Source organism: Eschrichtius robustus, chromosome 20, assembly GCF_028021215.1.
Source record: "Eschrichtius robustus isolate mEscRob2 chromosome 20, mEscRob2.pri, whole genome shotgun sequence".
Lineage (NCBI taxonomy): Eukaryota > Metazoa > Chordata > Mammalia > Artiodactyla > Eschrichtiidae > Eschrichtius > Eschrichtius robustus.
In genome coordinates, this window is record NC_090843.1 from 19,826,873 (window position 1) to 19,841,176 (window position 14,304).

At 39.9% G+C, this 14,304-nt stretch overlaps 1 protein-coding gene and 1 long non-coding RNA gene across 3 annotated transcripts in view; one reads left to right on the plus strand and one right to left on the minus strand.

The window, feature by feature from the left end:
• LOC137754895 (uncharacterized) overlaps positions 1 to 14,304 on the plus strand; it is a 238,912-nt gene that overhangs the window by 85,280 nt on the left and 139,328 nt on the right. For both annotated transcript variants that reach the window (XR_011071938.1, XR_011071937.1), the window contains exon 5: positions 9,500 to 9,613. This is a non-coding gene — a long non-coding RNA (uncharacterized lncRNA). The remainder of the gene's footprint in view (positions 1 to 9,499; positions 9,614 to 14,304) is intronic.
• Positions 6,164 to 11,310, minus strand: LOC137754889 (keratin, type I cytoskeletal 12-like). The gene is made up of 8 exons (XM_068530825.1): positions 10,762 to 11,310; positions 10,288 to 10,370; positions 9,171 to 9,327; positions 8,054 to 8,215; positions 7,826 to 7,951; positions 7,465 to 7,685; positions 6,737 to 6,807; positions 6,164 to 6,261 (listed from the first exon to the last, which is right to left on the minus strand). The coding sequence occupies exons 1-8, from the start codon at positions 11,308 to 11,310 to the stop codon at positions 6,164 to 6,166; spliced, it is 1,467 nt and encodes a 488-aa protein (XP_068386926.1).

Consider the following 14,304-nt stretch of genomic DNA (forward strand, 5'->3'; position numbering starts at 1 on the left):
TATAATTTTAGGAAATGGGTTCCAAGCTGATAACTAAAATGAATATATTCTGACCAGCCAAGTTCATAATACCCTGTGTTTACGGTGTTTTTCATGAGAATTACAAAATGCTGGGCTAATGTGATTATATGTGATATTGTTACTGTCTTTTTGTGACGGTAACTCACCTCAAGTTGAGTAACTTGTTTTGAGTAAAATAATAACTCACTGAATGAAGCCTGAAACAACCATCTGGTTTCTATCTGTTAGACCCCATTGCCTCTCCACGGGCTGTTTTATTTACAAGTCTGCTTTCATGATTTTGAAAAAAAATGCATTTCTTTAAGAATATACGCATAGTGAAACATAAACAATGGCATGTTTTAGCAACTAAAAATCCACAGTTAATTTAATTTGAAGGAAGACCAGAGTGCAAGAGTGGTTTCTAAAAGGACTGGTGGCCCTGTGTTTGCATTCTGTAGAGTTTAAATATTTACTCTGAAGTTTGCAATCTAATGCATGTGTGTAAAGCATTGCACTTACTCAGGAGTTTGCTAAGAGTTATACCATGCATGTTAAAGCAAAAAAAAAAAAAAAAAAAAAAAACCCTGAAAATTGTGAATGATAATCTTCAGAAGTCCTAAGATTTTCCTCAACCTGTTTTCTATGCCATCTGTTTACTTGTAGAACCCTCCCCTTCAATCTGAGCAGCGGCGTTAACGTTAGCATCTTACAATTCTGACATGATTTGCAGCTTACAAAGCTCTTTCACAGAAACTGGTCTTTTTGAAGCTCGCAACAGCTTGTGATGTAGGGAGGATAAATATTATTACACCAATATGTCCTGTGAGAAAATTTGACCTCTTAGCAGTCAGCTAAGGAGACATATTTCAGGGGAAAAAGAAAATTGCACATTTCTTTTTTGAAATTGAAATTGTTTGGGAGTTTGCATGAAGAGAAGGAAAAGAATAAATAAGTCTAGGGGTCTGAGAGGAAATCGGCAAATTAATTTCTTTAGTTGTAGAGAAACTTTGTTTTTTCTCTCTATAATAATAACAGCTACCATTTAGTTAGTGCTTATTCTGTGAAATGTGAATTAACTCACTGAATCCTCGTAAAAATCATGGTACTATTATTGCCTTGGTTTTTACAGACCAAAGAACTGAAGAACAGAGAGGTAGATAAAACCAGTGGAAAATGGCAGAGCTGGAACCCAAACCCAGGCATCAGCCTCTGCATCTGTGTTTTTAACTACTGTGCTCCATCGTGTGCTGGTTTAAACCTGCTCTCTAGGGGAATACATAAGTAGAGCCCAAGTCCCATAGTGTAGATATTCCCATCATGGCCAGTTTCAAGTTACCAATGATTTAATAGCCAGCTTGGAAAATTCCTGAATATTTATCAATCAGCACTTAAGATCAGGTGCAAGCCTGCCCTAGCACATCATTGATTATCCTACATGGCCTCTTCATGCTTTCAACACAGCATCGTCATGAAGACAGACTATTAAATTACTGTTATTATTTAAAAATCAACTTTGAAATATGATTTACATACAATAAAAGGTACCCATTTTAATTGTACAGTTTGAAGAATTTTGACTAATGGATATACCATCACCATAATCAAGATAGAGAACATTTCCATTAATCTTAAATGTCTTCTTGTGACCCTCCCTAGTTAACCAGTTAATCCCCACTTCACCAACCATTTCAGCCCAGGCAACCACTGATCTGTGTTTTTGTTTGTTTGTTTCTTTTTTCTTTTTCTTTGGCCACGCGACATGCAGGATCTCAGTTCCCGGACCAGGGATCAAAACCTTCCCCCCTGCATTGGAAGTGTGGCGTCTTTACCACTGGACCACCACCACTGATCTGTTTTTTATTTTTTTAATTTATTTTTTAATTTGACTGGTCAGGTCTTAGTTGTGGCACGCGGATCTTCGTTGTGGCATGCGGGATCTTTCATTGCGACCTGCAGGCTTCTCTCTAGCTGTGGTGCACTGGCTTCAGAGCGCGTGGGCGGGCTTGTCTCTAGTTATGGCACAGGGGCGCCAGAGCTCGCAGGCTTAGTTGCCCCCCGGCATGTGGGATCTTAGCTCCCCCACCAGGGATCGAACCCGAGTCCCCTGCATTAGAAGGCGTATTCTTAACCACTGGACCACCAGGGAAGTCCCCACTGATCTGTTTTATGTCACTGTAGATTAGATTTTTTTCCCCCCCAGAGTTTCATATAAATGGAATCATACAGTATATATTCTTTTGTGTCTAGCTTCTTTTGTTCAGCATAATGGTCTTAAAATTCATCCATGGTGTTTTTGTGTACATCCTTATTTATGGGTAGGTTGTATTCTATCATATGGATGTACCATAATTTATCTATTCACCAGGTGATTATTTTCCAACTGTGAATTCTGGTCATAAAAAATCCTTTTATAAATATGTTGCTGAATGTTGCAGCCATAGCTTTTATTAAAAAGTTGTAGTGATGGAGAGGATACATTTAATTAGGATACTAATGGTTTTTAGTTTGATATTGAGTTTATGATACTAATATTAAACAATGACATTTTAATCTTAGATCCAGTACCAAGATTTAAGAAACATTTACTACCCCATTAAAAAGCCATTTACTTAGGTATATGAATACATTTTTTTTCATTTGATGATTGAGTATATTTTTAAAAGGCTAGGTAGTTCAGACTGGCTGTCTGGTTCTCTACACTGTAAATAACTACTAGATTTCCTTTTTACTTTATGCCTTATAGAACTTGCCTCTTTACTGGTGGACCTTCTGGAAACTAATACCACTTACTTAAATAAGAAAGTGTTAATTTATTAAGTTGATACTTTTAAACAGGTGTGCTTTTTTCTTCTCTTTTCTTTCTCTCTTTCTTAAAACAAACAAACAAACAAACAAATCCCAAACCCATTTTGTAGTATCCAGCATATCTCAAGTGGCTTAGAAAGCAGGATTAATTTTTTTTAAGGTTCATACCCTGAGATTCCAGTAGGTGGCACTCTTACAAAGCCTGAAGATTTGACTGCTTTGGCAATGCATGCTTGTTTTCTAGATGGTTCCCTTTTTACTGTGACCTACTTGCAAACCCATTTGCTCTGGATAACTAAAATTCATTTTCCCTCTAATTGTCAGAGTTGCATATACTGTTTGTTAAGCATTTAAAAAATGTACAAAAGAAAAAATATTCTTCAAACACCTTGATTAATTTCCAAGAGATAACCACTCTAACAATTTAGTATATGCAATATTTTTCCAGAACTTTCTCTAGCCTACACACACAATAAATGCATATAAAAGTTAAAATTTAAATTAATAAAATTTTAGATTTTACAATAATCATAATGATATGCTTGTCTTTGTTTTCTGATCCTGTACCTGGGTTTTTTCTTATGAGTTATTTTCCTTTAAGACAGACCTCTCATTTCTGCAATTCATTAATTGCTGAGTCTGAAAGAACCTTTCACATCTGTGTTGAATTAGGGCTTGTGGCGCAGTGAATGAGGCCTAGACTTTCATGATAAGGATTCTCTGCTACCTGCATTTCTTGGCAGTGAGAGTAGGGTAAAGAGAACTTAAATAAGAAGAAATCTAATGCTTCCTTTGCCAACTGAAGACTATAGAATATTCTAAGATTTTATCAGAATAGGATTGTGATTTTTAACTTGCTGGCTATTCCAGGAGATGCTAGCTATTGGTTTTTCAGTGGGAAATTTTGTGAAATCACTGATTTTTTTAAAATAGATTTTTCCCTCACAGTATAACTTAAGGGCAGCCAATTTCCCCCAGAATGAGCAATCCAAGAGACCAAGCCAGACAGAAATGCTTTTGTGACCTAACTTCGGAATTCACACACTGTCACTCCTTCAGTAGGTCTGCTTTACTCATTGTGGGAGGGAACAATGCTCAGGGGCATGGGTACCAGGAGATGAGGCTCATTGGGACCATCTTGGAGGTTACCACAAGGAGTGGTTACTTTATCTATTTATACATAGGTGGTTACTTTATCTATTTATTTCATTGAGGTATAATTGACATATAACATTATATTAATAGTGTTGGGTATACAACATAATGATTTACTATTTGTATACATTGGGAAATGGTCACCACAATGAGTCTAGGTAACATCCATCCATAGATGGTTACTTTAAAGCCATGGGATTAGATGGGGCCGCCTAGGGAGTGAGTGTAGAGAGAGAAGACAATAGGATTAAGTCAACATTCAGAAGTCACAAAGAAGAGTCTGAGAAAAAGCTTCCACTGAGGTGATGCCTTTGGGAGCCCAGTAGAGAAAATATTCCCAAAAGAAGGGAAGGCTGAGAAACTAGGATAATAGCTAAGAAATGACCACCGAATTTATACATCTGCAAAATCCCTTTCTCCTTGGAGTTTCACACAATTCAGATGTAGTTGTAAGGAAAACAGATGCTGTTTAAAGCAGTAACTATTTGCAGCCACTTTTGAGTACCAGGAAGTGGCATCATTTATTCCTTGGGGGCTATGGAGCTTGTGCAGGAAAAGACCTTGATAATCTCTTTAGGTCTGAAAGGGTAAGGTTCTCCTAGCATTAGTTCTGGAAGGTGAGGTCTAGACAGAGAGCTGAATTGCCATGCGTAATAAAGTAAGATGAGTGGAGCATCTGAGATCACTAGCAAATTTAAAAAGAAGTGTGACTTCAGAAAGCTGCATACGGAAGCCAGTCAGCTGAAAATGACATCATAATCTTCTGCGGGTTTTTGCAGCCAGTGCTGGAATGCGTCCAGGCTTGCCTGACTCTCTCCTCTCCTTTCTGCTCCTTTGACGCTCCTTGCTCATCAGTTCCCCTGGTTTCTCCATAACATTTTGGTTACACACAGTAAATAATAATAGGACACAAATATTGAGTACTTCTAAGTGCCAGGGACTGTTCCTACTGTTTTATGTATGTTACCTCATTTACTCTTCACAAACTCACCCCACTTTAAAGATCAGGAAACAGAAGCAGGCAAGAGGTTAACTTGCTATTAAGTATCAGGGTCAGAATTTGAACCCAGTCTGGCTTCAGAGATCAGGCTCTTAATTGTTAAATCTTGCTCTCGTTTTCCTTTTAGGGTTTTGAATTTGGCAACCCAGACTGAACCACAGTCTACTCAGGCTTAGACTTTGGCCACCTTCTGCCCCAACCCAGAACATGACATCTGTTATTGACTTGTGGGTCTGCCCCACCCCAATAGTAACCCCACCCTGGGCCTTGCTGGTGCCCAACAGGAGAAAGGCCATCAAAGCAGTGTTTGTTTACGCCCCTGTGTCCTTTCTTATGTACTTCCTCTGTTCCCTTTCTCCCTTCTCTGCCTGGTTGGTTTCTGTATGAAGCATTTGGTTGCCTCCTCACAAATTTTACTTCCTCCGAGTATCCTTTGAACTTCTATCCGCCCTATCTCACTGTATCACTGTTCCCAGTAGATGTCTATCTCTGCCCTCAGTTGGGAACTCCCCCAGGCAAGGACCATATCTTTATTCACCTTCGAGGCTTGAGTTTGGCACACTATGAGAGTTCATAAGTGTTTCTTGACTGAATGAAAGAAAGCGCTAGAAAAAGAACAGGACAAATGTTATCCCGTGTAGTGAACAATACAGTTTTTTTGGTAACCTTGATGGGCTGATGTAAAAAGGAAAGAACTTCTGAAAGAATCTTCTTAGCATAATCTCCCACTTCAACATCTTTATCTCAGTGTTTATCTACTACTAATAATTAGTATTTCACAAACCTCTCTCTACGCCCTTGACACCATTGTTGGAGTCAAGGAGGTACACACTTCACATTATTACCATGCATCTTTTATTAAGATTAACTTTTTAAAAACGATGCTACTTGATCAAAGTCCGGTGATTAAAAATATGTTCCAGGTCACTAGAAGAAAGTTTATTAAAAGACTACTCTAGGGCCAGAAAGATGTAAGGCAATTTTGATTTGTTATAAAGACCAACATTTCCACAATTATTTGTAATTAAATTTTGTTTCCGAAGGCCAAAAAAGACTCAGAGTGAATAGGGAATCCAAAGAAAATGAAACAAACAGAAATAGAGATTGAACTAATGTATCATCTTACTCTAAAAGGAATAATTTCTACTTGTAAATTTCTTGTTCCTAAGGAACCAATCACGGGGCAGATCTTGTGAAATTTTATATTAGTTCTTCAACTTCCTGAACTTGGGATGAGACCACCTCACCATTCACCACTTCCTGCACAATTGTCTTGATTTTTCGGGCTCTGGTAGGGTCTAAAGATAAAAATGGAACAAAGAGGGCAAAAGTTAGTGTTTCAAATATTCATCTAAAATTGGTTGTTTAACTTAAGCTTCTAAATTAGGTATTGACTGATACAGTCCATCAAATTTAAACTTTCAAAAGTGACTTTTGCATTCTAAACGAAATGCATTTTATTTAATAAAATGTATTCAGTGTTGTGCACAAATGAAAATATTTTTCTTTTTAAAATTTAAGAAGTGTTTATGATTCTCATAGTACTTTGTAGATTTTTTTTTTCCTTCCTGAGCTTGCCAAAAGTTTTAACACAGAACAGACTACTAATTTTTCTGCAGGAATGCATAAATATTTTTCCTTTGCTCTGAATACAAATATCCTTTAAATTTAACTTAGTAATAACACTGCAATATCCAATGAGATCTTACAGTTTTAGTCATTAATAGATGTGATTCTGACTTATTCTAAGTGCTTCTTAGGGAATCTGCATACCTTTGGAGGAATCAGTTGACGGTGCTTGAGATGTGGAGGCTGTCACATGGGAACTTTCATCCAAACAGTCACTGTAAAGAAAACAAGGGAGTTGGTATCACATGATGCTTTCTGGAATGAGAGGGAATAAGGAATTTGCTATTTGAGCTTAAAAAATGGCCAACTGGAGAAAGTATTATACATTTCTTGATTAAGAATGATTGAATGATGCACCCTGAGGGTAATCAGCTGGTGCAGTGCACCTTTGCTTTCAAACCCTGCCTAAGATGGGCTCTTAAAGTGAAGCAAACTGGCAATTAATGGAAGATCTGGTTTCCTGATTTACAGTCCTGAATTCTTCCCACTAGTCCAGGCTGTTATTACTTTTGGAAAGTTCGCTACAGTAGGTCTAAGGGGGGTTGCGTGGCTGTGATTTGATGTCATTCTCAGCATCGGGGCATTAACATCAGAACTCGGACGGTTGATTTTTCTAATACTCATCTGCAGTATGCCTCTGTCTGTGATGCCATTGTTCATCCCAGCATTTTATTAACTTTTATCAGGGAAGATAACGGGTGACAACACTTTGCAAAATGTACAGCATTTAACAAATCTAAGGCATGTCTTTACTAGATGTGTTATTTTCTGTCAACTGAAGAACCCTTCCCACTTCTATTGCCCCCAAACTGCAACAGTGTCCGCGGTCCGTCAGCCATTGAGGTTATTTTCAGCCTCAGTTATCTATTCACCCTTGAGCTTCTCCGTCCAGCAGGCGGCGGTAGGTCTCGATCTCCAGCTCCAGACGGGCCTTGATGTTCAGCAGCAGCTGGTAGTCGGCGCTCTGGCGCTCGGCGTCGGCGCGCACTTGGAGCAGCTGCTCCTCCAGGCTGCCGATGAGCTGCCGCGCCTGGGACAGCTGCCCGCAGTAGTCGCCCTCGGTTTCGGCCAGCGAGTCCTCCAGGGATTTCTTCTGCACGGGGGAGGGAAATGGCACAGACGTAACAATGGAGGGGACCGAAATGCGGAAGGCAGCCAATGGCCTTGCTAATTTGGACGCAACATTTCCTTTGCAAGGCGAAAGGAAGCCGCGTCTTTTGGGGCGCGCCGTACCATGGCGAACTGGGACTGGAGCTCGATCTCCAGGTTTTGAAGCGCGCGCCGCAGGTCGGTGACCACGCTCTTGCTGCACTGAAGCTCCTCGGTGTTGCTGCTAATCTCCTTCCTGAGCTCGCCGCTCTGCCACAGCAAAGAGGGGCGAGGGGACGTGAGCCAGCCCTGCTCCTCTCCCCCGTCTTTAATGCAAGCGTATCAAACGCCTTTTGTCTTTGTTAGTGGTACCTTTTCAATGAACCAGGCTTCCGCATCCTCCCGGTTCTGCTCGGCTATGGCTTCATACTGCCCCCGCATGTCGTTAAGGAGGCTCGTGAGGTCCACTCCGCGGGCAGCGTCCATTTCTACGCTGACCTGGCCCGGGCCGCCGGCCCAGAAGCTTTGGAGCTCCTGGGGACAGCGAGTGAGAGAGAGGGGCGCAGGGGCCCATTGTGACTTTCGTGGGCCCCTTCCTCCACAAAACATAGTTGGTATAAAGACAAACCTATCAATACAATATATTCAAACATGTTTTACCTAAAATTCGTATTTTTATTCTGATTTTGAAAGAACTTAAGACATTTTCACGGGCCCCTAAACTCACCGCGGCTCCTGGGTGCTGTGCCTACCATGCCTGATGGATGAGTTGGCCCTGCTTCTTGGGGCTCCACAACCTTTACAAGAAGGGAAGGCCTGGTGGAAATGTACCCGGGGTTTTCAACTACAGCTGCCAAACCGAGGGCTGCAGACGGTCCCTGGGCTTGCCCACTGTTTGTACCATAGTCATTGCTATACAGTGGAAAGCTCTTTAGGAGCCTAGTGCCAGGGTCATGCATGATTACTTATATACATTGCGGTATATCAGAGTTCCATGTGTGTATTCCGCTGGGTATAATTCCTTTCTCTAACATATATAACAGTATGTATTCTTGGTAGACTTTTATTTTTGAACTTTAAAAATACTATATCTTTTTCTTGGTAAGTATCTCCTTTTATTTTCTATGACAAAAAAGATTAATTCTTCAATCCTTCCAGAATTTTATTCACTAGATAGTGCAATGTCAGCCTTTTAACATTTTTTTCCTAGCTAATGAATAAAAATACTATATTTTAAGAAATCACTAAATCAGGACAATTAAAATTCTGATTGTCCTTACCAAATGATGAAAATGACAAAATCAAAAAGCGCCTCTAATGTGTTAAACTTTAACAGAAACCACCACCACAACTTCAAAACAAATGGTCATCTTAACAGGGGGATAGTGTATCCTGCATATCTCTTCAACTCCAGATTTATAAATTTGAAATTGTAATTTTTGAGTCTCGTAGAAAAAAGCAGTTTAGAGAACTGTGCTTTCTGACTGACCTCCTCGTGGTTCTTCCGGAGGTAGGCCAGCTCCTCATTCAGGGTCTCGGTCTGCGTCTCCAGGTCAGCTCTGGCCAGGGTCATCTCGTCCAGCACCCTGCGCAGGCCATTGAGGTCGGCCTCCACGTTCTGGCGCAGGGCCAGCTCATTTTCATATCTGAAAACCAAGTGCAAAACAGTCCAGGGAATCAGCACACCCATTTGAATAAGCCCCCTGCGATCTTCAGGGCTGTCTTGCATATAAATTTAGCAGCATTGTAATGCATGATACTGTTTTTGCTCTTCTAACTTTTTCTTTTCCTTTTTTTGAATGATTGGCTGCTGCTCAGTTGGAGAGAAGTGAAAGAATTAGGAAGTGATACTTTTCTACCAGCAATGAACCGCAATAGCACCGCATCCCAGGCTACCTCTTCCCCTCTGGCTGGCTGCCCTGGCTATGAACAGTAAGTAGCAGACCCTCTCTAGGCGGAGTTTCTGATGGAATCCTAAAAGCGGTTGAAAATTAAATAAGACTTAGTCATCTTGCGTAACCTTTATGCATGGTTTAATTTAAAACAGTGAGACTTCTTTAGTAACTCGTACTAAGGTTCAGGATCTTCACCACTGCCACATCCTGTGAGGAAATTTCGCAGAGCAAAAAGGACGTTAGTGTTTTCTCCTTATGTCTGAGGGTGGTGTATGGGAAAGGAGGACGCACTATAAAAATAAATGCCTGGTTAATATTTTAGTTGTATGTGTCCTCGGGAAAAAGGTCACTTCATTGAACGCCCAGGCAAAAACATTAGTAATTCATTTTGATGCATGGAAGTTTGAGGTTTAGGACGCTGGTGGAATTATCATGTCGCGGCATGAGTCAATAACAAATGTCAAATTATGTCAATCCATAGCCCTGGGTTTAAGTACTTTATAACTAAGGACACGTAATGTGAATTGTGTTTGAATCTAGTTACTTTCTAATAGAACGCCCAATGTGAATTTACCAAAACGTTAAATGTATGGAGCATGCGAACTGCAGAAGCCTGGAAATATTTGCCATCAATGAAGGCAGGAAAATAGAGAAAAAGAAGAGATACCGGGGCATGTTAATCCTCATTAGTCTTTCTTTTATTCTACTCACTTCATTCTGAAGTCTTCGGCAGCCAGTTTTGCATTGTCGGTCTGCAAGAGGAGCTGGGCGTTTGCAGTGCTGTCAGAAATGATCTGGCAAAACAGGGGAAGACACACAAAGTGAGGTCGTAAAAGATAGTGTTTTGCAAATATATCTTTGACTGGAAAATTTTAGGTGATGTTATGATGCTATTTTATTAAGGGTTTAAGGCAGTTAACTTTTTAAAAGAAAATATGTGTAGAGACTATTATTTAAAAATTAAGAAACATACATTTCCCCCAGAAAAGGTAGTGGTAAAAAACAATCACTTTATGGTAAATGATAAAATGAAACTAAATATCTTAAGATGAGAAATTATTCCAAATACAGTTGAATGGAAAGATATCTAAGTTTTAGGTGCTTTATGACTGTAAAATATTGAAATAGCAAAAAAGAAAAGTAAAAAATAATTCCCAAAGCCCCTCTAAAAAGCCATTTTGTTACCTTATTCCTGAGGTCTTCAATCAACAGATAATATTTACTGTAATCATTCTGTGACCTGGGGTCTCCAGTCCCAGGTCCTCGTGTTTCGTACCATTCTCTAATTTTGTTTTCTAGGTCAGCGTTAGCCTCTTCTAGAGCTCGAACCTTATCCAGGTAGGAAGCCAATCTGTCATTAAGATTTTGCATAGTTTCCTTTTCTGATCCAGAAAGAAGGCCTCCATCATTGCCAGAGAGAATCCCTAGAGAGCCCCATCCTGGGCTTCCCCCAAATCCGATCCCCAGGCTTCCAAAGCCACCTCCCCTGCCTCCTGCATAACCAGCACCCAGTCCTCCTGCAAAGGAACTTCCAGAGCCACCACCAAAGCCAGAGCTAGAACCAAACATGGAAGCAGCTGAAAAGCCTCCCCCACAGCTGCCTCCAAAGCCAAAGGCACTTCCCCCGTAGCTGCTTCCGATGCTTGAGGCAGAAATGCCCCTGGCTCTGCCCAGTGTCCCACTTTGGGAGGACAGCCGCTGGGACAGCCCAGAGGTGCGCACGGAGAGTGACATGGTGCTGCTCGAGAGACCCACAGCCAGGGATGGTGCAGTGGCAGCCAGGCAGGAAGGCTAACCTTTTATAGGTCACCGAATGGGTGTTGCCGTTGAAAAGTTCACTCTCTCCATTCAAAATATGTGTCTCCCCTCCCCCGCCACCTTTTTTTGGCCAGCTCAACAAGAAAATGGTTTATGCACATTGACAATTCATTGGTATAGAACTAATTGAATAATTGTTCCCATTACGTATTTGTGATAGAAAGAAGAAATCTGGGTGGAGTACAGATAGGTTGTCATAAGGAATTTTTCATCTTCAAATTATTCTATTGCTTGTATTCTCAGCACTGCCCAGCACTTTCCTACTGTCTTAGGCACAGTAGCAAAGCAAAGAGGGACTGCTGAATGGATAAACTAATGAATATTTCTTCCTAAGTCTTAAGCTTCTTAAAGTTCACTCATATTTCCTACCCGTTTCCTTTAGAAAACTCAGTATAAACCATCTGATCGCGATGTAGTGTATCTTCTAGCAGAATATAGTTTCAGAAACTGTTGTGAAACGCACTGGTGGAAGGTGGGGAACAAACGCATTTTCTAGATTGATACTAGAATTTAAATTTTCAAAGATTTGAAAATCTTGTCATTAGGTTGTTGCATGGTTTCTCTTTTTCTGATTCAGAAAGAAGACCTCTTAAATATTGAAAAATGCTATTTTTGAGTAGAATATGATAGTATTTCCAGCAAGTCTTCCTTTACATGAGGTTTGACCTTCTTAGTAAACTCCATGAAATCAGGAGCCTTGTCTGCTGGTTCACTGCTCTACCGCCAGCTTTGCTAGTGTATCGAAAAACAATTGATCTTTTTGTTTACTGAAATTGTATCAGTGCTCGTATCCTCAACCCCCAAATATCCAGATATTATCTGCTCTGACTCCAGCCTCCCTGAAGGTGAGGTTCTTCAATTCTGTGAATAGTCCTATGAACAGCTAGAGCCAGCTGTGCCCACTGGTGATTTGGGGGCAAATGCAGAGAGGTTCCACTTGAAGCCCATGTCAGACCTCTAGAGTATCAGTTCTGGCAAATGAAAGGATCTTGTGACCCCCCCCCCCTTTTTTTTTTTATCACTTTCCTAGGAACAGGAATGATGAACTCAAGAGTGAAATCCAACTACAACTTCCTTTTACCTTTTTATAGAAGGGAGATATGCCAAGGGACATATTTTCTCCTAACTTATACACTTCACAAAGAGCAAGCAAGTGGGATGTCTAAATAAAGGGGTTTTTAAGCAAGAAATTTGCAGAATTTACGTATTCTCATTCACAATAGATATAGAAAGGAAACAGCAATCCAATGCAGACTCAGCTTGAAGAGAGGGGCCATAATCCATCCATTTGTTCCATTTCTTGAGAGAATGGAAACTTGTTAAGTGGAAATGCCAGGGGCCCCAGCTTTATACGGAGATTTTTACCAAGGATTCCTTTAAACGATTACTGGCGTTACAAGCGTTTTTTTCTGATCTTGTCCTTGTTTGAATCATTAGTAGTTATTGTGTACTTAATATGTTCTAGACATTGGGCAGGTGAACTACAGACATTATTTTTAACCTTTGTGTCAACCTCTTAAGGTGGATATTTTTATCCCATTTTACAGAAGAACAGTCTGAGGGTGAGGATGTTAAATGACTTATTCAAGGCCACACAGCCAGGAGACGGCCAAGATAGGATCTGGGCCTGCAGGGCCTTCTATAGACAACACAACCCTGCTGCTTGCAGTGAAAACAAAAAGGACAGAGGGTCACTCTGACCCCCAAATCATGAGACTGGGTTTCTGCCCTGCACGTCAGCCAGGAGTTTTAGCTCTTTCATTTACAAAAAAGCTTTCTCTTTGAATTTCATTTCTCAGTGTACGGCCTGAGACCCAGTGATCTACTCTTCATGGTTTATCAGAAATGGCGTCACAAATGAAATCTTGGGAACCTATAGGCAAATGTGTTTTTAGTTATACCTTTTGACATGTAGCCACATCTCCAGAGGTCTTATGAAGTACTAGTTAAACTTGCACTTCCCACCCAGGGACTTGACATTATGGCTGTAAATTATTAGTCTCTCACAAGTAACATCCCCCTGAGACAGAGTGAATCCATTTTATTGCCACAGAAATGAAAACAGACCATTACTTGCTTACAGAGTCAGAAGGAATGTGCCAAATTCAGAATTGTAACTTCATGATATCACATAATATGGGAATATGATTAACTTGAATGTTTGAACTTGGAATCAGTTTAGTGCTGAAATGTATACTTTCCAACTCTAATGCTTGTATGTAAATTTTAAATAATCTTGTTCAGTATCTATACATTATGTTTACACATTATACCTTTGTGTTTCTATACATATATATTATCCTAGACTGTAAGCTTCTCAGGTAAGTGCTATGTCTACTTCATTTTTTATCCTGAGTCTTAGCCTAGTATTTGGCTAAACTTCATTCTTGCACACTTAGAGTTATTTCACTTGAAAGAACTTAATCCTTAATATATTTGAATGTGTCATTTAAAATTCATTTCATTTGAACATGACTTTGCTCTAATTTACTGGTATGCTTTGACCAAGATTTATTCTGAATCCAATTATGAATGGGGAGCAACTTCAGAAGTTGAAAAGAGAAATATTTCTTCTTCAGTGGCTTTTTTTTGTGGGGGGAGGGAAGGCTAAGTTAAATAATTAAGCCTCTAGTTTAGAGTTTTTAGAAGTGAACGTAACTTTCTTTGACAGCTGTAAAAATGCAGGAGGGTGGGAATGTATAAAGTGGGCTTGTTGGCAAAATGATTACATAAGTTGAGGCACAGAGGAATATGACTACAACTTGGGTGACTGTTCAAAAGAATTACGTCTTCCATTTTTGTAGAGTTTAGAGAATATTCAAAATGAGGATTATTATTTATATGGCATTTGTAAATCTCTAGATTTTTATTAAGTAAAACATGTGCTCATCTTCTCATGTCAGATTGGTT

Coding starts and splice junctions, on each gene's coding strand:
- LOC137754889 (XM_068530825.1), bottom strand. CDS start 11,310: ATGTCACTCTCCGTGCGCACCTCTGGGCTGTCCCAGCGGCTGTCCTCC. Junction 7,686..7,825: donor TCCAGTCCCAGTTCGCCATG/GTACGGCGCGCC, acceptor TCCCCCGTGCAG/AAGAAATCCCTGGAGGACTC. Junction 6,808..7,464: donor CTGGACGGAGAAGCTCAAGG/GTGAATAGATAA, acceptor TTTTCTTTACAG/TGACTGTTTGGATGAAAGTT.